This window comes from Pecten maximus, chromosome 16 (assembly GCF_902652985.1).
Source record: "Pecten maximus chromosome 16, xPecMax1.1, whole genome shotgun sequence".
In the NCBI taxonomy this organism is placed as follows: Eukaryota; Metazoa; Mollusca; class Bivalvia; order Pectinida; family Pectinidae; genus Pecten; species Pecten maximus.
In genome coordinates, this window is record NC_047030.1 from 24,833,979 (window position 1) to 24,860,616 (window position 26,638).

General features: G+C 37.4%; 1 protein-coding gene across 1 annotated transcript in view; it reads left to right on the forward strand.

Moving 5' to 3' along the window:
* The first annotated feature begins 13,709 nt into the window (after nucleotides 1-13,709).
* Nucleotides 13,710-26,638, forward strand: part of LOC117344715 (CAD protein-like) — a 40,009-nt gene continuing 27,080 nt past the window's right edge. The window contains exons 1-5 of the mRNA XM_033907545.1: nucleotides 13,710-13,735; nucleotides 14,458-14,649; nucleotides 16,248-16,349; nucleotides 23,265-23,415; nucleotides 26,020-26,151. Of these exons, the coding sequence (XP_033763436.1) occupies nucleotides 13,710-13,735; nucleotides 14,458-14,649; nucleotides 16,248-16,349; nucleotides 23,265-23,415; nucleotides 26,020-26,151 (603 nt within the window). The remainder of the gene's footprint in view (nucleotides 13,736-14,457; nucleotides 14,650-16,247; nucleotides 16,350-23,264; nucleotides 23,416-26,019; nucleotides 26,152-26,638) is intronic.

The following is a 26,638-nucleotide window of genomic DNA, read 5'->3' on the forward strand; positions in this document are numbered from 1 at the left end:
TCCTAATGTCTCCCTTGACAATGCCTCACTTTTGGCCTTTTGTTGAGCGTTCGTCCCTGTGAGGAAGGCTTTGGGTTCTGTCCCCTGGCCGAGACATACCAAAGTCTTTAAAAATGGTAGTTGCTGCTCCTGCTTAGCGCTCAGCAAATTAGGAGTGGAACGACTGGTTCGCCCATTGTCAGTATAATGTGACCGGGTGGGGTGTGCTGCTGGGTGTCTCCGGCAGTATGCTTCAGTGAGGTAGCACTCTAAATTGGCAAAAGATCCGGCCTATCACAAGGAGACTTAACACAAACACCGCAGCCTCCCAAAACACACACATGCACTCATCACACGCATACATGTCGCACGCACGGGAGGCCGTCCTTAAATGACCTTAGATGTTAATAGGACGTTAAACAAAATAAACTAAACCAAATCCTCTGAAACCAAGCAATAGATATTGCTCATATTTGACTGTGAGTTTCCCTTTGGGGTCGTGATTCAAAATTGTACAAATGACAGGGCTGACCCCCGGGGACCTAAGAGGCGGGGCCAAAAGGGGTCATTTTGGCAGAAATGATATAAACAACTTTTTCTCTGAAACTAAGCAATGGATATCTCTAATAATTGACTGGTAGCATTCCCTTGGGTTAAGGATTCAAAATCGTACAAAGGACGGGGCCGACCCCCTGGGGGCTGAAGGGTGGGGTTAAAAGGGATCAATTTGGTTAAAATGATATAAACAACTTCTCTTAAACTAAGCAATGGCAATGGATATCACTCACATTTGCAGACCTGCCAACTACTACTATTTTATAGTAATCTTTACTATTTTGTGGTGGTCGTTACTCTTTTTTCTCTCGAAATAGTAGCAAATTACTCTTTTTGATGCAATAGATTTGGCAAGAATTGTTAAGAATTACTCTTTTTTTGCTCAAAAATGGGCCAAATTACTATTTTTGAATTTGAAAGGTTGGCAGGTCTGCATTTGTATGGTAGCATGGTCATGGGGTGGGGATTCAGATTTGTACAAATTTTGGGTTTGACCCCCCAGGGGGCTGAGGGGTGGGGCCAAAAGGGGTCAATTTGGCTAAATTGATATGAACAACTTCTTTTCTGAAACAGCTGACTGGTAGCATCCTTTTGGGTAGGGATTCAAAATTTTATAAAGGAAGGAACTGACCCCCAGGGGTGCAGAGGGCGGGGGTCAAAAGGGGTCAATTGGTTTCAACAACTTCTTTTCTAAAACTTAGCAATGGATATCACTCACATTTGTGTGGTAGCATTCCTATGGGGTTGCGCCAAAAGTCAATTTCATTTCATGGATTAATGCATTTTTTGGCATAAAAACCTCACGTACCCATATAAAATGCCTATGATATATTGACATAGCAATACCAGTGACAAATATACTTAATCATCATTCTTGTTTCATATCTCATGAAATCCAGGTGAGCGATACAGGCCCTCTGGGCCTCTTGTATTTGATTAGATTTGATTAAATCTGCACACAAAAGAGTTTTAAAAATGTTATATAGCTACTAAAAGGTCGCAAGGGTCAAACATGTTAAAGTCTCTAAATTAATTTATTAAGGCCTATGGCAATGATATTGAGCCAGTGTCATGCAGGGATGAAGGGCTACTGAAGTTGTTCAAGTGAATGACCTTGAGCTACATTTAAAAGTCACAGGGGTTAACTGTGTTAAGATCTTTAAATGACTTCTTCTCAATAACTAAGGGGCCAAGAGTCCTGATATTAGGCCAGAAGCATGCTGGGATGAAGTGCTGCTAAATTTGTTTAAATGAATTTACCTTGACCTCCTTTCAAGGTCACATGGTCAAGTAGGTTAAAATCTTCAAATGATATCTTCTCGCAATACCCAGGAGGCCCAGAGTCATGATATTGGGCCAAAAGTATGCTTGCATGAACAGCTATCAAATTTGTTCAAAAGAATTTCCTTGACCTATTTTCAAGGCCACAGGGGTCAAATGTGTTTGAAGTTTTAAACAACATCCTCTTGATAACCAAGAGGCCTAGGGCAATGATATTGGGCTAGTATTTTGCTGGATGAAGGGCTACTGGAGATGTTCAAATGAATGACCTTGACCTATTTTCAAGGTCACAGGGGTCAAGTGTTTTATAATCTGTAAACAACTTCTCATTTAACCAAGAGGCCCATGCATAGCCATGATATTAGGCCATTTGCATGTTGGGATGAAGGGCTACCATAAGTGTTCAAATGAATGACCTTATGTACCCCCAAGGTCACAGAGGTCGAATGAGTTAAAATCTTTAAATAACTTCTCCATAACTTCATGTAAGTAGCCCAGGTTCATGATATTTGGACAGTGGCATGCTTGGATAACAGACAAGTTTGTTCAATTGAATGACCTTGACATATAAAGATAACACTGGTCAAATGTGTTAAATTCTTAAAAGATAAAAACATCAAATATCAGTATGTATTTAAGGACTCGGGTCACCATGAAGGCCCATGGATCTCTTGTATAGAAAAATGCAAATCTGATAAAAATGATCTGAAAAAATACACAAGTATTTAAAATCATACACAAACTGCATATACTCAAATGCTTTATTAAATGAAATAAAATAATGCAAACTTTTATAAAAACTCCACAAGTATTAGAGAAAATTTCTCAATTTTTTTAAATTTTTACAAAAACCGACAAATTGCACAAAAAAGTATTAATTCTAGTTTGTTGTATTATAAATATGCATATAAATTTTTATATAAAAAAAACTTACAATGACCACCATGTACAGAATTTCCATGATGTAGCTGTGAAAAAATATATAAAAAAATATTCCAGGATTAATAGAAAATCTGATGACCTTTAAGCTTCGTTGTTTGTTTAGTGAATACGTCAGTAGCCGTAAAACACAAGTAAACTCACTTCAACTAGTGAGGAGAAATCCTGTTATAAGGTCTGTTATTATAAGCTGGCATCCATTGTATGTAAAATGTACCCAATTTATAATATTAGGGATACAAATGTATCTTGAAGATTTTTCAAGGACAACTGACTTCTAGATAATGAGGTTCAGTTGTGATTAATTAAAGAATGATAGATTACAAGTCAAAGTAGTCTTTATATTAATATTTCATGCAGAAAGACATCTAGTATTTAACACACCATGGATTCTATACGACCTGTTTTTATGTGATTGACAACTGATATGATAACTAAGGTGCACCCAGCTGTATACAACTCATGGCCGTATGGAATTGTTGTTGCATTCTTAAAATAAAACAACGTAAAACATGTTACAATGCAAATGTCAGATAATTTTATATACCTGCATAGATTGTAGATTGTAGTGATAGACAGTATTCTCCACTGTTCTCACGCTAATCTGCCTACAACACACAAGAAATGAGGATTTTTAATGGAGGGTATAATGAGTAGCTGACAATGACACCTTTATAGGAGTTCTATACTGTAGACAATTCTACCATCCAGTAACACATTAGTCTGGGTTACTTTAGTCTGGTTAGTAAAGTTTGTCTTTTACTTTAGTGTGTGGTTACATTTAATGTATGGTTACTTTAGTGTGTGGTTACATTTAATGTATGGTTACTTTAGTGTGTGGTTACATAAGTGTGTAGTTACATTATTGTGTGGTTACTTTATTGTGTGGTTACTTTATTGTGTGGTTACTTTAGTGTTTGGTTACATTAGTGTGTGGTTACTTTAGTGTGTGGTTACATAAGTGTGTAGTTACTTTAGTGTGGTTACATTAGTGTGTGGTTACATTAGTGTGGTTAGTTTAGTGTGTGGTTACATTAGTGTGGTTACTTTAGTGTGTGGTTACATTAGTGTGTGGTTACTTTAGTGTGTGGTCATTAGTGTGTAGTTACATAAGTGTGTGGTTACATTAGTGTGGTTACATTAGTGTGTGGTTACTTTATTGTGTGGTTACTTTAGTGTGTGGTTACTTTAGTGTGTGGTTACATTAGTGTATGGTTACTTTAGTGTGTGGTTACTTTAGTGTGTGGTTACTTTAGAGTGTGGTTACTTTAGTGTGTTGTTACTTTAGTGTGTTGTTACTTTAGTGTGTGGTTACTGTAGTGTGTTGTTACATTAGTGTGTGGTTACTTTAGTGTGTGGTTACATTAGTGTGTGGTTACTTTAGTGTGTTGTTACATTAGTGTGTGGTTACATTAGTGTGTGGTTACATTAGTGTGTGGTTGCATTAGTGTGTGGTTACTTTAGTGTGTTGTTACATTAGTGTGTTGTTACATTAGTGTGTGGTTACTTTAGTGTGTGGTTACTGTAGTGTGTTGTTACATTAGTGTGTGGTTACATTAGTGTGTGGTTACTTTAGTGTCTGGTTACATTAGTGTGGTTACATTATTGTGTGGTTACTTTAGTGTGGTTACATTAGTGTGTGGTTACTTTATTGTGTAGTTACTTTAGTGTGGTTACATTAGTGTGTGGTTACTTTAGTGTATGGTTACTTTAGTGTGTGGTTACTTTAGTGTATGGTTACTTTAGTGTGTGGTTACTTTAGTGTGTGGTTACATTAGTGTGTGGTTACTTAAGTGTGTGGTTAGTTTAATGTGTGGTTACATTAGTGTTTGGTTACTTTAGTGTGTGGTTACTTTAGTGTGTGGTTACTTTAGTGTGTGGTTACATTAGTGTGTAGTTACTTCATTGTGTGGTTAGTTTAGTGTGTGGTTAATTGAGTGTGTGGTTACTTTAGTGTGTGGTTACATTAGTGTGTGGTTACATTAGTGTGTGGTTACATTAGTGTGTGGTTACATTAGTGTGTGGTTACATTAGTGTGTGGTTACATTAGTGTGTGGTTACTTTAGTGTGTGGTTACTTTATTGTGTGGTTACTTTAGTGTATGGTTACTTTAGTGTGTGGTTACATTAGTGTGTGGTTACTTTATTGTATGGTTACTTTATTGTGTGGTTACTTTAGTGTATGGTTACTTTAGTGTGTGGTTACATTAGTGTGTGGTTACTTTATTGTATGGTTACTTTATTGTGTGGTTACTTTAGTGTATGGTTACTTTAGTGTGTGGTTACATTAGTGTATGGTTACTTTATTGTGTGGTTACATTAGTGTGTGGTTACTTTAGTGTATGGTTACTTTAGTGTGTGGTTACTTTAGTGTGTGGTTACTTTAGAGTGTGGTTACTTTAGTGTGGTTACATTAGTGTGTGGTTACATTAGTGTGGTTACTTTAGTGTGTTGTTACATAAGTGTGTTGTTACTTTAGTGTGTGGTTACTTTAGTGTGTGGTTACATTAGTGTGTGGTTATTTGAGTGTGTGGTTACTTTAGTGTGTGGTTACATTAGTGTGTGGTTACTTTAGTGTGTGGTTACTTTAGTGTGTGGTTAGTTTAGTGTGTGGTTAATTGAGTGTGTGGTTACTTTAGTGTGTGGTTACTTTAGTGTGTGGTTACATTAGTGTGTGGTTACTTTAGTGTGTGGTTACATTAGTGTGTGGGTACATTAATAAGTGTGTGGTTACTTTAGTGTGTGGTTACTTAAGTGTGTGGTTACTTCAGTGTGTGGTTACTTTATTGTGTGGTTACTTTAGTGTGTGGGTACTTTAGTGTGTGGGTACTTTAGTGTGTGGTTACTTTAGTGTGTGGTTACTTTAGTGTGTGGTTAGTTTAGTGTGTGGTTAATTGAGTGTGTGGTTACTTTAGTGTGTGGTTACTTTAGTGTGTGGTTACTTTAGTGTGTGGTTACTTTAGTGTGTGGTTACATTAGTGTGTGGTTACTTTAGTGTGTGGTTACTTTAGTGTGTGGTTACTTTAGTGTGTAATTACTTTATTGTGTGGTTACATTAGTGTGTGGTTACATTAGTGTGGTTACTTTAGTGTGTGGTTACTTTAGTGTATGGTTACTTTAGTGTATGGTTACTCTAGTGTGTGGTTACTTTATTGTGTGGTTACATTAGTGTGTTGTTACATTAGTGTGTTGTTACATTAGTGTGTGGTTACTTTAGTGTGTGGTTACTTTAGTGTGTGGTTACTTTAGTGTGTGGTTACATTAGTGTGTGGTTACTTTAGTGTGTGGTTAGTTTAGTGTGTGGTTACATTAGTGTGTGGTTACTTTAGTGTGTGGTTACTTAAGTGCTGTTGATTTAGTGTGTATTGTCAGTTCTTCTTTTCATATACCTGTCTAAACTTGACAGGAGTATTTTATTTGGTTGGTAGTTGTCTAGTCTTGGTAAACAGAGACCTCTCAAACTTACTTTTGTATCCTCACAGTAGCGTGATGTTTCTGCGGCGATTCAGTAAACCGTTTCAGAATAATGACCATCCCATCTGAAGTTTCTAGGACTGATCGTGTCTGGTCTTTGAATGCCTGGCATTTCGTACATCGCCTTAAACAAATTAATTCTTTATGACATTGATATCTCATGATTATTGATAATTGAAAACCTCTTCGTCAAGGTAAAGGACTAGATAGGTTATCATTTAGGTTTTTTCTCCCATAAAAGTAGTGAAAAAATAGTTTTGTCTCTGGTTTATGTTCAGAAAAAGTATTGCTGGTCTGTATTGTCATTTGTCAATAATTTTGAAAGACTAATCACATTACTGATGATAATTAATTAGAATTAATTAAGTCTTGTTTTGTCAATATCCTGTTCAGTGCTTCATGGTTTTAACATATAAGTTAGTGGCTCTCATTTAGAGGTGTCAACTAAATTAAATGTCTTTGTAATCCTGTAAATACCAGCTGCAAAATATACATCTAGGCTTGAGAGAACTTCTTTTTATAGCCTGATCAGTAGAGCGTACGATTTAAAGCCAGAGGTCCTCGTTTGATTGCCTAAGCGGAACACATGAAATATATATAACTTATCATGACCTCTGTTACATCATCATTTGGCAGAATCAAAGTACTTGTGATATTTATTAGTTTTAAATATCTGTTTGTGATACTATTGAAATACGACTGATAATTTGTATTCTGGTACTGACTGTTGCGTGCCTGAAGAAGGTATTTTCGGTTTGAAGTGGTTGTCGATGCACCCCTGAACAGTTGGAGCTGTCAGGCGTACCATGAGTGTCGATAATTTCTCCTGTACTGGGGATTCTGTCTGAAAATATACAGAATCTTCATATTTTTGGTATACTGTACATAAAAGGAAATAAAGTGAAAAGGATAAATATATTTTCCCCTTGGGTTAATAAAGGTACAACCAAAATCTTCCATCAATTTCTTGAAGAATTTAAACTAAAGCAAGCAACAAAATTTATCTTCCTTTTTTCTCTTAAATTAGAAAAATGGCGTTCCGCTGATAAACTGGATAAAGTATTAAAGCTTGACTAACTTGTATACAATATAGTGTACTATCCAATAATTAAGTAAATCCAATAATTGATCAATTAAAGTTAATTCTATATCACTATAAAAGACTAGAAAAGTTTAACTCAATGAATACTCAGTTATCACACTTCAGATTTGTGTTCTCTTAGTTTGAATCATACATATTGTTTTGCTGGGTTTATTGTCCTGTCAACAGCCAGTGTCATTCTGAGACGTGGTCTCCTTGTAGTAGTTGGTAACTACCTCGCTAAGCTACATACGGGAGGCCCGTCTCATGCTATCTAGGGCAATACCCGGGTAAGAGTGAAGTGTCTTGCTCAAGGACACAACCACGACAGCACAGACTGCTCCTTTTCACAGCTTTCAAAGAAACACCAACTGACATAGGTAGAGAGTGTCAAACCATGCGTCATGAGCTGCATCTTCGCTAGCCAAGGCTTCTGATTACGTTACACTGCACGAACCCTTGGCGGATATAGTCGTGTTCAAACCGTCGCGCCCTGGAATCCCAGGGCACCCAATCAAATCGCGTTTTACGTTCAGGCTTGGTTTCGCAGTAAACAAAAATTGCGGCACCCAGTACAGAGCTACAATGTCAACTAGGTCATGGCATTTTACCTATATACAGAGACGAACTATCTTTAGGGAAACATTTGCAGTGTTTGATCAATCTATTAAAGTCATTGATCACATATCTCATCAAAATGACATAAGCCTCCATGTGTGTTTGTAAACATCTCAGATGAAGTAAATCGGTAACGCTCGTTTTGATTGGTCGAAAATTTCATGCGTAAAGAGTGGTAATTTTGAATCTCCGCTAGAGGGCCAGAACTGACGACTATATCCGCCAAGGGTTCGTGTAGTATAACGTAATCAGAAGCCTTGGCTAGCGAAGATGCATGAGCTGTTGCAGCCCCTGTATATTACAAGAGGATAAAAGAGCAACAGGATGGAATTAAAAGGGTTTTGGACTTACTGTTCTACATATCTGACATTCCAACACCGTCTGTATCAGCATGGGTTGGATCAGCTGGGCACTGTGCATTCTCTGCAGGAATTGATGTAAGAATGTTACAGGACTATAATCTTCTCCAAACTTCATATTGCGATACTCGGGTGATGTTTTTAGTTTGCTCTGAAAAGGAGAGTATACAGCTAGTGTTACACTGTCTATTTTCAGTGTTTGTGGTTTCGTAATTTACATGTTCTGAACACACTCAAAGACTCATAAGGGGATAGTCGGGGGAGTCTCCTTGGTCCAGGTACAGTTTGAAATGCCAGGTAGATTGTGGTCCGATACTATGTAATCTTATGTGTTAGTATACTGGGACGTTTACCATTAAGTCTCTTGGGTTAGTATACTGCAGGGCGAGAAAAAACCCAGGTCCGATGGCCCAGGACCAGTAGATTTGGTCTGTGGGCAAGTAAATATTGCTGACTACTTGCTCGATTGGCAAGTGTAAAATTGCTCAAAATCTTTACCTTTCCCCTAGAGTAATTGAAGATACTACTAATTCAGTTTAATTGGACCACTATATTTCACCTTTGGGCAAGTACTTACCATTAAGTCTCTTGGGTTAGTATACTGGGACACTTACCATTAAGTCTCTTGGGTTGGTATACTGGGACACTTACCATTAAGTCTCTTGGGTTGGTATACTGAGACACTTACCATTAAGTCTCTTGGGTTAGTATACTGGGACACTTACCATTAAGTCTCTTGGGTTAGTATACTGAGACACTTACCATTAAGTCTCTTGGGTTAGTATACTGGGACACTTACCATTAAGTCTCTTGGGTTGGTATACTGGGACACTTACCATTAAGTCTCTTGGGTTGGTATACTGGTACACTTACCATTAAGTCTCTTGGGTTAGTATTCTGGGAAACTTACCATTAAGTCTCTTTGGTAAGTATACTGGTACACTTACCATTATGTCTCTTGGGTTAGTATACTGGGACACTTACCATTAAGTCTCTTGGGTTAGTATACTGGGACACTTACCATTAAGTCTCTTGGGTTAGTGTACTGGTACACTTACCATTAAGTCTCTTGGGTTAGTATACTGGGACACTTACCATTAAGTCTCTTGGGTTAGTATACTGGGACACTTACCATTAAGTCTCTTGGGTTAGTATACTGGGAAACTTACCATTTAGTCTCTTGGGTTGGTATACTGAGACACTTACCATTAAGTCTCTTGGGTTAGTATAATTGTACACTTACCATTAGGTCTCTTGGGTTAGTATACTGGGACATTTACCATTAAGTCTCTTGGGTTAGTATACTGGGAAATTTACCATTAAGTCTCTTGGGTTAGTATACTGGGAAACTTACCATTAAGTCTCTTGGGTTACATAGTATACTGGTACACTTACCATTAAGTCTCTTGGGTTAGTATACTGGTACACTTACCATTAAGTCTCTTATTCAATAGGCTGAGACTTTGTAAGTCTCATGTGTCAATAGACTGGGACACTTTTCATTAAGTTTCCTGGGTCAGTAAGCTTTCTCACTTACCATTAAGCCCCCTTGGTAAACAGCTGCAGGATAAGCTGACCGGATTAACTTTTTCAGAAACAGGTCCAGAATTACATCACTACTGACTGAAATGAAATGAAATATTTTCATAAGAGCTTTCTTAATTATATTTGGTACATGTACATATGATAAATACACAGTAAAATAAAATGTTAACGTTCATTACTGCCGTTAGTAACTCTAGAATACTGTTTTCAGTCATCTTAATATCAATTAGATTTTGCAAATACTTTATTTTGCGAAACTACCTCTTCAGACGTATTCATGAATATTTCATGAACACTACATTGTAATTTAGAAATGACATTAAATTTGGGAATGATGAGAATTTAGAATCATGAATTCTGCAGATTCCTATATCTGTAACTAATAGCCTGGCTATACTACCATCTGGTATTTTTGTACAAATTATCATGAAGGATTTGAATCCTTGATAGACTCTCCTCGCATAATGACATGAAAATAAATCCCATGCAAAATATAAGTGATAATGATTTAGAGTATCCTGTATCATGCCTACCTGGTATGGGGTTCGGCAGCCACACACAGATGGCCTGCAGTAGAGAGCCCATCCAGTCGTCTTCTGACCCTTGTGGTGATGACACAATAGACCGCTTTAGTCCTCTCTTTGGTTTGATGTTATTTTCTTCAAGAAGTGTTGGTCCTGGCATTTTATTTGGCCGGGTATAAAACTTACTTGTCTTTATTTTTGATATTGGTCGCCATTGTTCCTGATAAACATCGATGTCATCCTGCTCCAGAGTTTCTGAATCCGTTGTGGAATGATCCTGGTCAGACAACATCTTGAACTCCATACTGATTTGATATTCTCTCGAGCGTCCCTGAATGCTCTTATGAAGAAGTCTAAGGACTGGTCCAGGTCTCTGTAACTGTTTTTTATTCAGAATGTTTTGTTTCACAATACGGAACCAGTTTTCTACGTAACAGTTTGTGTCGCGAGTGACAGGTTTCCCATTGTCGTTGATCTCATTTCTCAGCAGTAGCCCGCTCCATACAGGAAACAGGTGCAAGTAGGATTCTATAACAGCCAGGGCGTCCTTGTTATAGTATTTATTCTTTACTTTGGAAGTATATTCTTCGGTGGATGGTATATTTTCCTTCACACTAGCAAAGAACTTGTTAAAGGGAGATAAGGCTTTGATCGTTGACAATGAATTTTCCTGTTGTAGGTCTTCCTCAATTTTCTCTGGACCAATATGTGCTGAACTTCCAACGTCAGGTGTCTGCTCCAAAATCTGTTTCTCTAGTTTGGCAATGGCATCTGTCACTGGTGGTGTTTCGTACTCTTTTTCAAGGACAGTACATAAAGAGATATAAATTGACTCGGCCTGTCTCAATTCAGAGGAATTCTGTAGTAGGGCAAAGGCGAAAGTATAAAAATCAGCGAGCCCCTTGTCTGAGGTTGTGCGGCCCATTCTGTCCCTCACCCGTTTGATCAGATGAGCCGAACACAGGTGAACCTTGGTAAATTTCGTAACCGTCTTTAATCCTGTAGCTATTTGCCACGCACGTGAGAGATAGGAAGTGATATTCTCCTGATTACACACAAGTAAGGCGGAGTTGATGAGAGACCATGAGAAGTCTATCTCCACTCTCATTGGCTGAGCACTCTGCCATGATGACCCCATGGCCATCAGCTCTTGTTTAATTTTCCCGAGAAAGAGCGATATAATCGCTGTTGTATGTTCGTTTGTGAACATTTCTGCGATTGGCATTGGTGGTTGATTGGGTTTGTTGTTCTTCACAACTGCAGCATAATAATAAACAGGTTTATTTGAACCAGACTGTTTTTTCACCAACGACCCAGTGGCATCTAAATATAGCACACCTTTTCCGATCTTCTTCTGGTGTTTGAAGATATGAAGCTGTCTCTCGGTGAAGCATATAGCGATGAACGGTTGATACGAAAGAAGCTGAATGTAACCAGGAGCACTTTTGCTGTCCTGATCCAGGTCTTGCAGAATCTTGTTAGTCAGGACAACTTCTGTCCACTCGTCAGTATGAAGGTAATCCTCCTTCGTCATTTCATATTTCAGCTGCCGTAACACTTGCTTTGACGATGGAATTGTATGATTTCCCCCATCTAACTGGGACTGACTAAGATTTCCAAGCAACTCGTAATGGAGATTAGAGGCCCCTTTGTTCTTCAGCTGCTGTTTATAAAGCTGTCGTCGTTCTCCACGGAGTTGTCTCCTCTTGGTTTGGAAAGGCGGATGGTTGATCGGACCGTTTCTTAATACCTTGACAGTTACTCCATTTCGAGAAACTTTTACTGGCTTTTCAACTATCTCAAATGTGTACCAGGTACATGTCTCAAATTTACACTTGGCTTTTCCGTGGAAATATCTTGCATTGACTTTCTTGCTGTCTCGCCTTTTTATCCGATTGTAGTAAAACAAAAGAACACAGGGTACGTCACTGTTTGCCAGCTTCTCCGAGAAAATATCAGTCCAGGAAGAACGCAGTTTACGATTTTGTTCATTTTTCTTTGGTTTTATTGCTTTCCATTCTGATTTATTAAGAGTTATGGTAAATGATTCAGGCCTTTTCCTTTTCGTCTCTTGAACACTTGTTGTGTCCATGATTTCTTCTGAATTTCCTTGAAGACTTGAGTTCTGACATGAACCATTTGTTGTGGTTTCATATGACAACTCACTTGAAGATTCTTCTTCAATTTGTTTGAAGGCATGTTCTTTCAAGGACGCTTCATGTGAATGTTTATCAGAATCTTCAGCGGAAATCTCTTGTTCAAATGATGTTTCGCTTGTTGGTTCGTCTAAATCTTGGTTAGTCTGTGATAGTTCGTCTTCCGCCATAAGATTTTCAGTAGAATTATTGCTGTCAAGGTCGTCTTCCTCATAGTTCCAGTCAGTATGGTTGACAACTGATGACGAAAAAGCAACGCCTGTGTTGTTGTTGCTTTGGTGATCGCCTGGCAACAGACGAAACGGTGACGATTTTATGCATCCAGTGTCATGATCTGAAGGAAATTCATTGGCACAGTCACTTATACTATCTGGGGACTGTGTCCTAGAGTGATGACCTGTGTTACTTCCACTTCGAAGACATTCACGAGACTTATTGAAGGAAATAGAATTTGTGCCGTTGTTTTCCGTCAGTGTCGTATGTCTATTGACTGATTTGTCTGTTGATGTGACCTTGCTACGACCTTGTGTTGTAGCATCTTCTCTAACAGTACATGTCTTGTCTGATATGATGGCTTGGTTCCTATCAGCTGCAGCTCGAGTCTTTACTGTAGGCACATTTTCAGGACTTGCTTTGGAAGTCCTTTTCACCATTCGATCCACAACAAAATCATTTGAACTGAATCTTTTTGGGGCTGTGACTTTCCTTCGGGTCAAATTTTTGGATTGTACTATTTTTGCGGCTTGATATACCTTGCGTCTGTTCACCTGTGTATTTGGCACGTTGATGGCTATACATAGTGCTTCTAACTGTCTGTAATCCTCAATGTTACTATGATTTCCTTGTCTTTCTAAGGCTACCCTTAATTTGTTCTGATCAATGATTGATCCTGCCGTTTTTCTCGACCTTGTTTTAACTCTGTTTGAATTCATCTCATTTTAGGGGATTCTTGTCTCTGTAAAGAAACAATTTTATGTGTGTGTAAATTCATGTTGACTTTACATTAAGGAATATAAACATACATTCAAATGCAAAAGTTTTGGGATTTTTTTATGACACATACCTGTACATACATAACATAATTTCCTGAGTATTGATCACTCCTGTAGATTGCCCCCATAAGCCAAAATAATGGTTTTATAATTCAAAATCTGCAGATAGCCCACTTTGGTGTTCTGCCCATTGCTTATCTGCTACGTATGATTAAGTACAAGCTCACTATTGGGTAAAACCCCTTGTTATATATGTATTTAGCTTTTGAGACCTGTTCTGTCTTAAGACCTGGAGAGTGTTAATAAACGTATTTCTGTTGGTCAAAGAAGTAATACAACCGGTAATTTTCCAGATAATACTGGATCCTTGCAAATGTATGTTAGCAGGATACGAATTACTTGAAATGTTAATATGGAGCAAAGAAGTAACTACATTCACAGTGTGGACAATGATAAATGTCAAATTTTCGAGGCAACCCTCCCCTTTAACAAAGACAATCACATGATATATAAACAGAACTAGAAAATACAATACAGTAAGAGTAATATGTATATCTATAGTTAACATGTTTCTAGATATACATGTGAGTTGTTTTTTACTTGATATATCCACACACAAGTAAAATTGTTTCATTCATATTTCGGATATTAACAGCAATGCCTGCTCCTGATAGTGCAATAATTAAGGAAACACAAAAAGTTAACTTGGATTCGACAAGTATCGTATAGCCCACAGTTTTTATGTTTATTGGAAACATTTTGTTAGAATTAGCCTGCTTCATCAAAAGCCTCAAAGAGAACATTTTAAAGTTCTTAATGAACTTATACCTTGAATCAACATCTTGTTACTGGTCAGAATTATCATCAAGAACTGCCAGTAAATTCAACTGATAATATATTGGGGAGGTATTGTTAAAATAATGAATTATTTATGATTTCAATGCATTTTTTTAAGGTATGGAAACAGGGGCCATAACCAGCCATGTAAATATGACCACCAGAGGGCGACACGGTGTTTCATCACCACACAGAACCATGGATTTGCTGTAGATGAGGCCACCCTAGCTCCTGGCTGGTCTTCCCTCTTCACCAATGCCAATGATAAAACAAATGAAGGAATTGTACACAATACCAAGCCATTCTTCAGGTAATTATTAAGAAAACAAATGACAGGGATTTTGCCAGGATTTTTTGTAATAAGACACAGTTCAGATATTAGGGGTGGGGAGGGGGGAATATGTGAAGATTTACTAACTCTGAACAAAATATTTTTAGTGTTTTAAGTTTGTTGGGTCTATTGCCCCATAAACAGCCAGGGTCGTTTTTAGGTGGAGTTTCCTTGTAGTAGTTGGTAACTACCTAACTCAACAATGTAACATACATGTATGCCATCCAGAGCAATAAGGGTAAAGTGTCTTGCCCAAGGACACAACCTGGATAGCACAGACTGGTCAGCTTCGCAGCTTAGCTCTAACCGACTATAAGCTATCGTGGCCCCTCTCATGTTTTAAGTATTTTATTTATAAATTGTCAAATAAATGGAACATTGGAACCCTTTAGCTAAACTTTATTTATCAATACAATGATTATCTTTAAAAAGACTGAAATGACTTTTACACAGATCATAAAGAATTTCAGATTAGGATAAAAGATACATGTGGGTTGAAATTGCAATGAAAAATATACCATCTAATTAAAATCCAGATGGTCATTCTCACATGAAGTTACATGAACATCTATTATAAACAACATCCTATAAGGGGTCACGGTCTGATGACCTTTGAGATATGTGTAATTCACTTTCAGGGTGAATTGTCAATTTGTCGGATGTCATCGAAGCAAACAATTTAGTCACAGCATGTATATACCTATATGCTTTGTGGGATGAAATGACTTGAAACACATTGACAGATTATGCAAGCTATATGCACTCTAGTCATGCTAATTCTCACAAAAAATTAACTTCCAATTTTTCTGGAAGAAGTCATTTGATTGCCTTATCCAAAAGGTCACCCTGACCTGACCCCTAATGGGATGTTGTTAGATGTTCATGTAATTAGATTGAAAAATACAGGACCTATTTCAAATTTGGAATAGGTCCCGAAATGAGCTTAACATATTAACAGCTACGAAGGTATCTCTGTAAGCTACAGGTGTAGCACAAATCATATGCATATTTTAGAAATTAACTTTTGAATAGCTACATGTATGCGCCATCCACCAATTACATGGATATACCCTGTACAGTATTTATTCTAATAAGCGCGCCCTCCCTAATAAAGGGGCCCCCTTTCCATGCTTCAGTGAGAATATCCATCCATATGTGTCCAGAGCTAAGAACATTTAATACTTTAAAGCAAAACAACAATGTTTATGTTAATGCAATATTATACACAAGTGCCAAAATGTTGGACACTTAGTTTTACAATGTTTATGACAGATAAACACTTGTTTCATGGTGAAACAAGTACACTTAACGGACCTAACAGCTGTACCGACTCCGAAAAAGTTTTGCTTTCTATTAACCCCCCCCCCCCCCCCATGAAAAATTGCAAGCCCCCAGGACATTTATTAGAATAAATACAGTATATAATAATGAAGATGTTGGATGTTTTGCGGAAAACTTAAATTGCTTTTGGTAGAACATATCTAACACTAATGCTATTGTTCCCATGAACGTTTGTGTCACAGTCTTGAGATGGCATTGTTTCTACATTTGACAGAATTCTTGTCTGTTTTTTTCAGTACGCAGTTTCACCCAGAACACATGGGAGGGCCACGGGATCTTGATATCCTGTTCACAGTTTTCCTTGATCAAGTACGCAACCACACACAAAAAGTCGCTGGGTAAGGGTTCTTGGATTTTGAATATATCATCACTCTTTCTCATGTATCTTTCTTAAATTCCATATATAGGTTATGTATGAATAATTTTGAGTGACAAAATGGCTGCCAGATATATTTCATCTGAAGATTCAGCTTGGATCCTTGAAGTGAAAGTTTCATTATCCCCTCTTGATGAAGTCGGTGAGGGAATTTTATAGCATTTGTTCATACATTCGTATGTTCACTCCTTGCCAGTGGTCTAGCATCTTCATTTTCAACCAAATTTCAAGTAAACTTTAGACATTGGTCAAGTAGGGATATACCTCAAGCTCATTCATGTTTCATGGTGCGAAAGTCAAGGTCATTATTGCTTTGATAGAACGTCAGCGCTCTATTGACTTTATTTGCACTCAATTTCAAGTAAACTTCATACATTGATCAAGTACGATACCTCGAACATGCTTGTGCAAAGGTCAAGGACAAGGCACCATGGTTATTTTAAGAAAATCTTGATCAGCAACTTCATTTTTACATGCCCATTTGACTGGAGTATTATTTTGTCTGTCTGGCTACCTCTGCCTACTTTGTTTGTCTGATCACTTTTAAACTTAGTTTACATTATGATCATGATATGAAGGTGTACCTAAAAAGAATTCCATTTAAAATAGGTTTATTTTTAGCTCACCTGCCCGAAGGGCAAGTGAGCTTATGCCGTGGTGCGGCGTCCGTCGTCCGTCCGTCCGGCCGTCTGTCCGGCCGTCCGGCGTCAACTTTTTCATTCAAACAACTTCTTCTCAATAACCAAGAGGCCCAGGGACTTGATATTGGGCCTGTAGCATGCTGGGGTGATGGGCTACAAAGTTTGTTCAAATAAATGACCTTGACCTTCATTCAAGGTCACATGGGTCAAATAGGCTATAATCTTCAAACGACTTCTTCTCAATAAACAAGAGGCCCAGGGACTTGATATTGGGCCTGTAGCATGCTGGGGTGAAGGGCTACAAAGTTTGTTCAAATAAATGACCTTGACCTTCATTCAAGGTCACATGGGTCAAATAGGCTATAATCTTCAAACGACTTCTTCTCAATAAACAAGAGGCCCAGGGACTTGATATTGGGCCTGTAGCATGCTGGGGTGAAGGGCTACAAAGTTTGTTCAAATAAATGACCTTGACCTTCATTCAAGGTCACATGGGTCAAATAGGCTATAATCTTCAAAGAACTTCTTCTCAATAACCAAGAGGCCCAGGGACTTGATATTGGGCCTGTAGCATGCTGGGGTGAAGGGCTACAAAGTTTGTTCAAATAAATGACCTTGACCTTCATTCAAGGTCACATGGGTCAAATAGGCTATAATCTTCTAACGACTTCTTCTCAATTACTAAGAGGCCCAGGGACTTGATATTGGGCCTGTAGCATGCTGGGATGAAGGGCTACAAAGTTTGTTCAAATAAATGACCTTGACCTTCATTCAAGGTCACATGGGTCAAATAGGCTATAATCTTCAAACGACTTTTTCTCAATAACCAAGAGGCCCAGGGACTTGATATTGAGCCTGTAGCATGCGGGGATGAAGGGCTACAAAGTTTGTTCAAATAAATGACCTTGACCTTCATTCAAGGTCACATGGGTCAAATAGGCTATAATCTTCAAACGACTTCTTCTCAATAACCAAGAGGCCCAGGGACTTGATATTGGGCCTGCAGCATGCTGGGGTGAAGGGCTACAAAGTTTGTTCAAATAAATGACCTTGGCCTTCATTCAAGGTCACATGGGTCAAATAGGCTATAATCTTCAAACGACTTCTTCTCAATTACTAAGAGGCCCAGGGACTTGATATTGGGCCTGTAGCATGCTCGGGTGAAGGGCTACAAAGTTTGTTCAAATAAATGACCTTGACCTTCATTAAAGGTCACAGGGGTGAAATCGGCTTAAATCTGTAAACAATAATTTTGCGATAGCCAAGAGCCTGCAAGACCTAATATTAGGCCAATAGAATGCTGGAATGTAGGACTAGAAAATCTTTTAATACGAATAAATCTAGCTTACTATGATATTTTAATAAAGAGGTAATCAACATAGTAGAGCCAGGTGAGCGATACAGGCCCATTGGGCCTCTTGTTCCTTTCTTTATTTCAGTATTTGATTTATCCAGAGTTATTGCTGTCAATTTCTGAAATCTAAATATTGACATTGTAGTGAAAAGTTTGATTTATAGTATGCTAGATAGCCACTGTTAAGCTGATGCAAAACTTATTTCAATACAAGATAGTATTATAACAATATATATTGCATTCAATGGGTGTATATTGTTCCACCCTGCAATACTCTTGTTAATCAAACTTCATACCTTTGTCAGTTATGAGTATAGTTTAGGTAACTTGGTAACTTCTAGAATGATCAGAAAGTAAGAGACAAGTTCGCAAAAAAAAAAAAAAAACAGGATAGAGTTTGATTCATTGCACTCTGTAAATGTGTTGTGTCTACTTATTTATATGCTTGACGGGGTCCAAAAAGGGGTTTTGTGGACATTTGTATGTCCAGAGACATTAAATGTTATTTGGATTCATGATTGGGTGGCACAGTGGTAACACACTTCCCTTTTAATTGAGTGGCCTGAGTCTGATTCCCCAATCAGACGTGAAATGGTATGGGGTCACTTGCCTGATATCATTGGTTTTCTCCAGGTTCTCCCGTAAAGATCCCCTCGTGCAGTTAAATCGAGGCCAGCAAGTATTATCAATATCAGTTGATATAAGTTGTTTTCCAATTGATGTAAAATGATTAAAGACTGCATTTTGCATTCACAAGACAAACATATACAGGGACATCAAATGTTACTGATGGTAAAGGATTCACAAGACAAACATACAGGGACATCAAATGTTACTGACGGTAAAGGATTCACAAGACAAACATACAGGGACATCAAATGTTACTGACAGTAAAGGATTTACAAGACAAACATACAGGGACATCAAATGTTACTGACAGTAAAGGATTCACAAGACAAACATACAGGGACATCAAATGTTACTGACAGTAAAGGATTCACAAGTCAAACATACAGGGACATCAAATGTTACTAGGATTCACAAGACAAACATACAGGGACATCAAATGTTACTGACAGTAAAGGATTCACAAGACAAACATACAGGGACATCAAATGTTACTGACAGTAAAGGATTCACAAGTCAAACATACAGGGACATCAAATGTTACTGATGGTAAAGGATTCACGAGACAAACATACAGGGACATCAAATGTTACGATAAAGGATTCACAAGACAAACATACAGGGACATCAAATGTTACTAGGATTCACAAGACAAACATACCTGGACATCAAATGTTACTGACAGTAAAGGATTCACAAGACAAACATACAGGGACATCAAATGTTACTGACAGTAAAGGATTCACAAGTCAAACATACAGGGACATCAAATGTTACTAGGATTCACAAGACAAACATACATGGACATCAAATGTTACTGACAGTGAAGGATTTACAAGACAAACATACAGGGACATCAAATGTTACTGATGGTAAAGGATTAACAAGACAAACATACAAGGACATCAAATGTTACTGACAGTAAAGGATTCACAAGTCAAACATACAGGGACATCAAATGTTACTAGGATTCACAAGACAAACATACAGGGACATCAAATGTTACTGACAGTGAAGGATTCACAAGACAAACATACAGGGACATCAAATGTTACTGACGGTAAAGGATTCACAAGACAAACATACAGGGACATCAAATGTTACTGACAGTAAAGGATTTACAAGACAAACATACAGGGACATCAAATGTTACTTATGGTAAAGGATTCACAAGACAAACATACAGGGACATCAAATGTTACTGACAGTAAAGGATTCACAAGACAAACATATAGGGACATCAAATGTTACTGACAGTAAAGGATTCACAAGTCAAACATACAGGGACATCAAATGTTACTAGGATTCACAAGACAAACATACAGGGACATCAAATGTTACTGACAGTAAAGGATTCACAAGACAAACATACAGGGACATCAAATGTTACTGACAGTAAAGGATTCACAAGTCAAACATACAGGGACATCAAATGTTACTGATGGTAAAGGATTCACAAGACAAACATACAGGGACATCAAATGTTACTGACAGTAAAGGATTTACAAGACAAACATACAGGGACATCAAATGTTACTGACAGTAAAGGATTTACAAGACAAACATACAGGGACATCAAATGTTACTGACAGTAAAGGATTCACAAGACAAACATACAGGGACATCAAATGTTACTGACAGTAAAGGATTCACAAGACAAACATACAGGGACATCAAATGTTACTGACAGTAAAGGATTTACAAGACAAACATACAGGGACATCAAATGTTACTGACAGTAAAGGATTAACAAGACAAACATACAGGGACATCAAATGTTACTGACAGTAAAGGATTCACAAGACAAACATACAGGGACATCAAATGTTACTGACAGTAAAGGATTCACAAGACAAACATACAGGGACATCAAATGTTACTGACAGTAAAGGATTCACAAGACAAACATACAGGGACATCAAATGTTACTGACAGTAAAGGATTCACAAGACAAACATACAGGGACATCAAATGTTACTGACAGTAAAGGATTCACAAGTCAAACATACAGAGACATCAAATGTTACTGAGTAAAGGATTCACAAGACAAACGTACAGGGACATCAAATGTTACTGACAGTAAAGGATTCACAAGACAAACATACAGGGACATCAAATGTTACTGACAGTAAAGGATTTACAAGACAAACATACAGGGACATCAAATGTTACTGAGTAAAGGATTTACAAGACAAACATACAGGGACATCAAATGTTACTGACAGTAAAGGATTCACAAGACAAACAAATACAGGGACATCAAATGTTACTGACAGTGAAGGATTCACAAGACAAACATACAGGGACATCAAATGTTACTGAGTAAAGGATTCACAAGTCAAACATATAGGGACATCAAATGTTACTGACAGTAAAGGATTCACAAGACAAACATACAGGGACATCAAATGTTACTGACAGTAAAGGATTCACAAGACAAACATACAGGGACATCAAATGTTACTGACAGTAAAGGATTTACAAGACAAAAATACAGGGACATCAAATGTTACTGACAGTAAAGGATTTACAAGACAAACATACAGGGACATCAAATGTTACTGACAGTAAAGGATTCACAAGACAAACATATACAGGGACATCAAATGTTACTGACAGTGAAGGATTCACAAGACAAACATACAGGGACATCAAATGTTACTGACAGTAAAGGATTCACAAGACAAACATACAGGGACATCAAATGTTACTGACAGTAAAGGATTTACAAGACAAAAATACAGGGACATCAAATGTTACTGACAGTAAAGGATTTACAAGACAAACATACAGGGACATCAAATGTTACTGACAGTAAAGGATTCACAAGACAAACATATACAGGGACATCAAATGTTACTGACAGTGAAGGATTCACAAGACAAACATACAGGGACATCAAATGTTACTGAGTAAAGGATTCACAAGACAAACATACAGGGACATCAAATGTTACTGACAGTAAAGGATTTACAAGACAAACATACAGGGACATCAAATGTTACTGACAGTAAAGGATTCACAAGACAAACATATACAGGGACATCAAATGTTACTGACAGTGAAGGATTCACAAGACAAACATACAGGGACATCAAATGTTACTGAGTAAAGGATTCACAAGACAAACGTACAGGGACATCAAATATTACTGATGGTAAAGGATCCACAAGACAAACATACAGGGACATCAAATGTTACTTACGGTTAAGGATCACAAGACAAACATACAGGGACATCAAATGTTACTGAGTAAAGGATTCACAAGTCAAACATACAGGGACATCAAATGTTACTGACAGTAAAGGATTCACAAGACAAACATACAGGGACATCAAATGTTACTTACAGTAAAGGATTCACAAGACAAACATTCAGGGACATCAAATGTTACTGACAGTAAAGGATTTACAAGACAAACATACAGGGACATCAAATGTTACTTATGGTAAAGGATTCACAAGACAAACATACAGGGACATCAAATGCTACTTACGGTAAAGGATTCACAAGTCAGAATGCTCTCTCCATATACTCCACATTGTACACGGAAATTGTAACAGCACATACCTAAACACCTAATTAGTCGGGTTTCAGTTGTATTTAGAATTTCCTGAATGCCATTTATAATGTACTTGTATAGACATTATGACTTGGTGTTTTTCAATTTACTCTGACATGCATATAGATCTGTAAAACTATCTGGAAACGACCATTGAACCAGATATCTCCCTTTGTTGTCAACTGACAGTCTTTGAATTATTAATGTAGACATTTTTTTCTGCATTTTCGTGTAATAATAAATTTTACCTGGACATTATTAACATATGATCTTTGAGGTATTTGATGAGTACACTGTATTTGTATAATAGAGCTATTACCAACTTAGATAGAATGATATTTTTTTATGTTGGACTGTTTCCAACATATGTTTTCAATATAGGTTGTCCATAAATACTATATAGATAGGTGTATATGCAGTCATTTAAATTGTTTTGAAGTTTGTGTTTACCTTTTTTTGTCAGAATTATAATTTGATCGTTTTTGTGTCACCTGTCTTTGTCACGCAAGTACTGCCCACAGGTATTACAACATTTTGTGTAGGAAATGATTGATAACCATACTGTTGAGTTATATCATATATACCCTTTGATTCCAGAACCATGCCCTCATTATAGAACATTGATACAAAGAGGCTTATTCATATTGAATCTTAATTACCTGGAACTAATGTTGACTAATTTCTTCCCTGTAGTCCATCTATGGCTGAACGCTTGTACATGACCCTGCAGACTCCGGTCACTGTGCCCCCACCCCTAACCATGCGCCCAAAGAAGGTACTGATTCTGGGGTCGGGAGGGCTGTCCATCGGACAAGCTGGAGAATTTGACTACTCTGGATCACAGGTAAGCTTTAATCTAAATCTTAAAAAGTCTTTGTTGATGCAATTTTACCTGCAATAATTGATTTCTTGAGTTTTTGTTTGAAACAATACTCATACAATTTATTGTGTTATATTTAATTATTACTATCCTTTAAGTTGCTAAAGTGTGCGAGGTTTACGTATTTTGTATTGTAATCACTTTGATCAGCTTTTTAAACGAACATTAATGTTCAGTTATTGCCATCAAGAACTGGACTGAGAAATATGACCATATTTGGTAGCCACATTCACCAATACGCCATCTACTGTCTGTTTCAATGAAATATGGCTGTCTCCATTGCCTTACGCTTCAAATAATTTACTGGTTTTTTATTTGTGTATAATGCATTGTGATATATCTCATGAAACCCTCTACAGATTTAGTTCATGATAAGTTTACACCATAACATATCACATCATTCTGCACCTAATTAGTTAATAGTATTTAAACAAAAGAAACAAAATCATTTCACAATACCTTGGATGCCTGCACCTGTACTAATATATATATATACAAAACCTGTGGAATTTAAAAAAAAATCATCATACAGAATTTATAATTAGTTTTACTTACCTTGGTCTTTGACTGACTTAAAGAAGAAAATGACATGGAATGTGGCAAATGATATGTGGCGAATAAAAGCCTGTGGTTTAACACATGATACACTACAGGACTATGAACATCATCGGTAACATGGGTCATTATCAGTATATATGGCTAATGTATTCGATTACAGGTTACAAAGCAAATGGCAACACGTAATCATACTGTGTGTTTTTACGCTCCATCGGTTCTATACCGTTGGTTGCCAAACAACAAAATTCCACGAACTAAAGGTCAAAGTTCAGATTGATTTTTGTCTGATTTTTCTTTGTACTCATTCTGTGAATTCGTCATGTTACAGTTTCATTTCCATAATTACAGCAGAGTACAATGTCATGTATATAGACCACATACAGTTTGATAACTTTAATTGCCCGGAAAATATTGAGAATATTCTCGATAACTTTAATTGCCCTGAAAATATTGAGAGTATTCTCCAGTTACAAAAGAAAAAAAAATACGTCTATTTTATAATGTGCTAATGTTTGCTGGTACTTACTGTAAATTCATAGAATGAAAGAATAAAGGTTTGGTTTTTCTATTAACCTGACCAAGGCCATGCACAGAGAAAGTCTGAGCTAATAATGAGAGCCTGCACTTTTAACACATAATAATAGTCCACAGGACTATCAACAAGCTAATGGTGATCATTATCAGTATGTCTAATGCATATGATTACAGATTTTGACAAGGATTACAAATTTGAATAAAAGTTATACAATTATATGGCAACGCTTAATTTTGATGTGTGTAAATAGATCGCCATCATTAGGTCACCTGAGATGAAGTCTCAGTTGACCTATTGTCATCACCTTTTGTTCAGCAGCATCCATCATAAACAATTTACATTTTCAACTCCTACTCATTAACCAACTGGCCCAGGGACCAGATATTTGGTCTGTAGTATGCTGGGATGAAGGGCTACAAAGTTTGTTCAAGTGGATGACCTTGATCTTCATTCAAGGTCACAGGAGTCAAATATGCTAAAATCTTTAAATAACTTCTTCTTGATAACAATGTGGTTCAGAGACCTAATATTAGGTTTGTAGCATGCTTGGATTAAGGGCTTCCAAGTTTGTTCAAATGGATAACCTTCATTCAAGGTCACAGGGGTCAATATGCTGAAATTTTTAAACAACTTCTTGATAACCAAGATGCCCAGAGACCTGATATTTGGTTTGTAAGCATGTTTGGATGAATGGTTACGATGTTTGTTCAAACAGATGACCTTTATTCAAGGTCACAGGGGACAATATGCTAAAATCTGTAAACAACTTCTTCATGATTTAGCAAGTTGCCCAGAGACCTGATATTGAGTCTGTAGCATGTTGGAATGAAGGGCTACCAAGTCTGTTCGAATTGATGACCTTGACCTAAATTCAAGGTCACAGGGGTGGAATATGCTTAAACCTTTCAAACAACTTCTTCTCAATAACCAAGAGGTCCAGAAACCTGATTATGGCCCTATTGCATGCTGGGATGAAGGGGTACACAGTTTGTTCAAATGAATGACCTTGACCTTCATTCAAAGTTACAGGGGATACATTTGCTAAAATCAAAGACTTTAACGCCTCAGGTGATCGTTAAGGCCCATAGGCCTCTTGTTAAGACCTTATGAAGTAAAGTTGACCAGCATTAAACAAGCAATCAACTGTCCAAAGATCAAGGTCACTGTGTCAAAAGTAAATGACATTTGGTTGAAAAGGTCAAGGAAAAAGTGGATCTCTGAATATGACCCTGGTTCTTAGTGGGAGTTGTATTTAGGATTAAAATGAAACAAATCAAATCTAACATAAGAGTTGTATACAGGTATTTCCATTTCTGTTTGCTCAACTGATATGAAGGCGGAGGTGTATGATGTATATTTTGCTACTAGCACTTTTATGCCATAGATTGGAGTTTGGTGCCCAATCAAAATTAGTCTTCTTATGTCATTTGTGTGTCTATGTTCAATATATGGATAATATTTTTTTTATTTTTTAGGCATTAAAGGCACTGCGGGAAGAGAGAATCCAAACTGTCCTGATCAACCCAAATATTGCCACAGTACAGACATCTAAAGGAATGGCTGACAAAACATACTTCCTTCCCATAACTCCCCACTACGTAACACAGGTATAGTGAATGGCTGACAAAACATACTTCCTTCCCATAACTCCCCACTACGTAACACAGGTATAGTGAATGGCTGACAAACATACTTCCTTCACATAACTCCCCACTACGTAACACAGGTATAGTGAATGGCTGACAAAACATACTTCCTTCCCATAACTCCCCACTACGTAACACAGGAATAGTGAATGGCTGACAAAACTAACTTCCTTCCCATAACTCCCCGCTACGTAACACAGGTATAGTGAATGGCTGACAAAACTTCCTTCCCATAACTCCCCACTAAGTAACACATGTACAGTGAATGGCTGACAAAACATACTTCCTTCCCATAACTCCCCACTACGTAACACATGTATAGTGAATGGCTGACAAAACATACTTCCTTCCCATAACTCCCCACTACATAACACAGGTACAGTGAATGGCTGACAAGACTTCCTTCCCATAACTCCTTACTACGTAACACATGTACAGTGAATGGCTG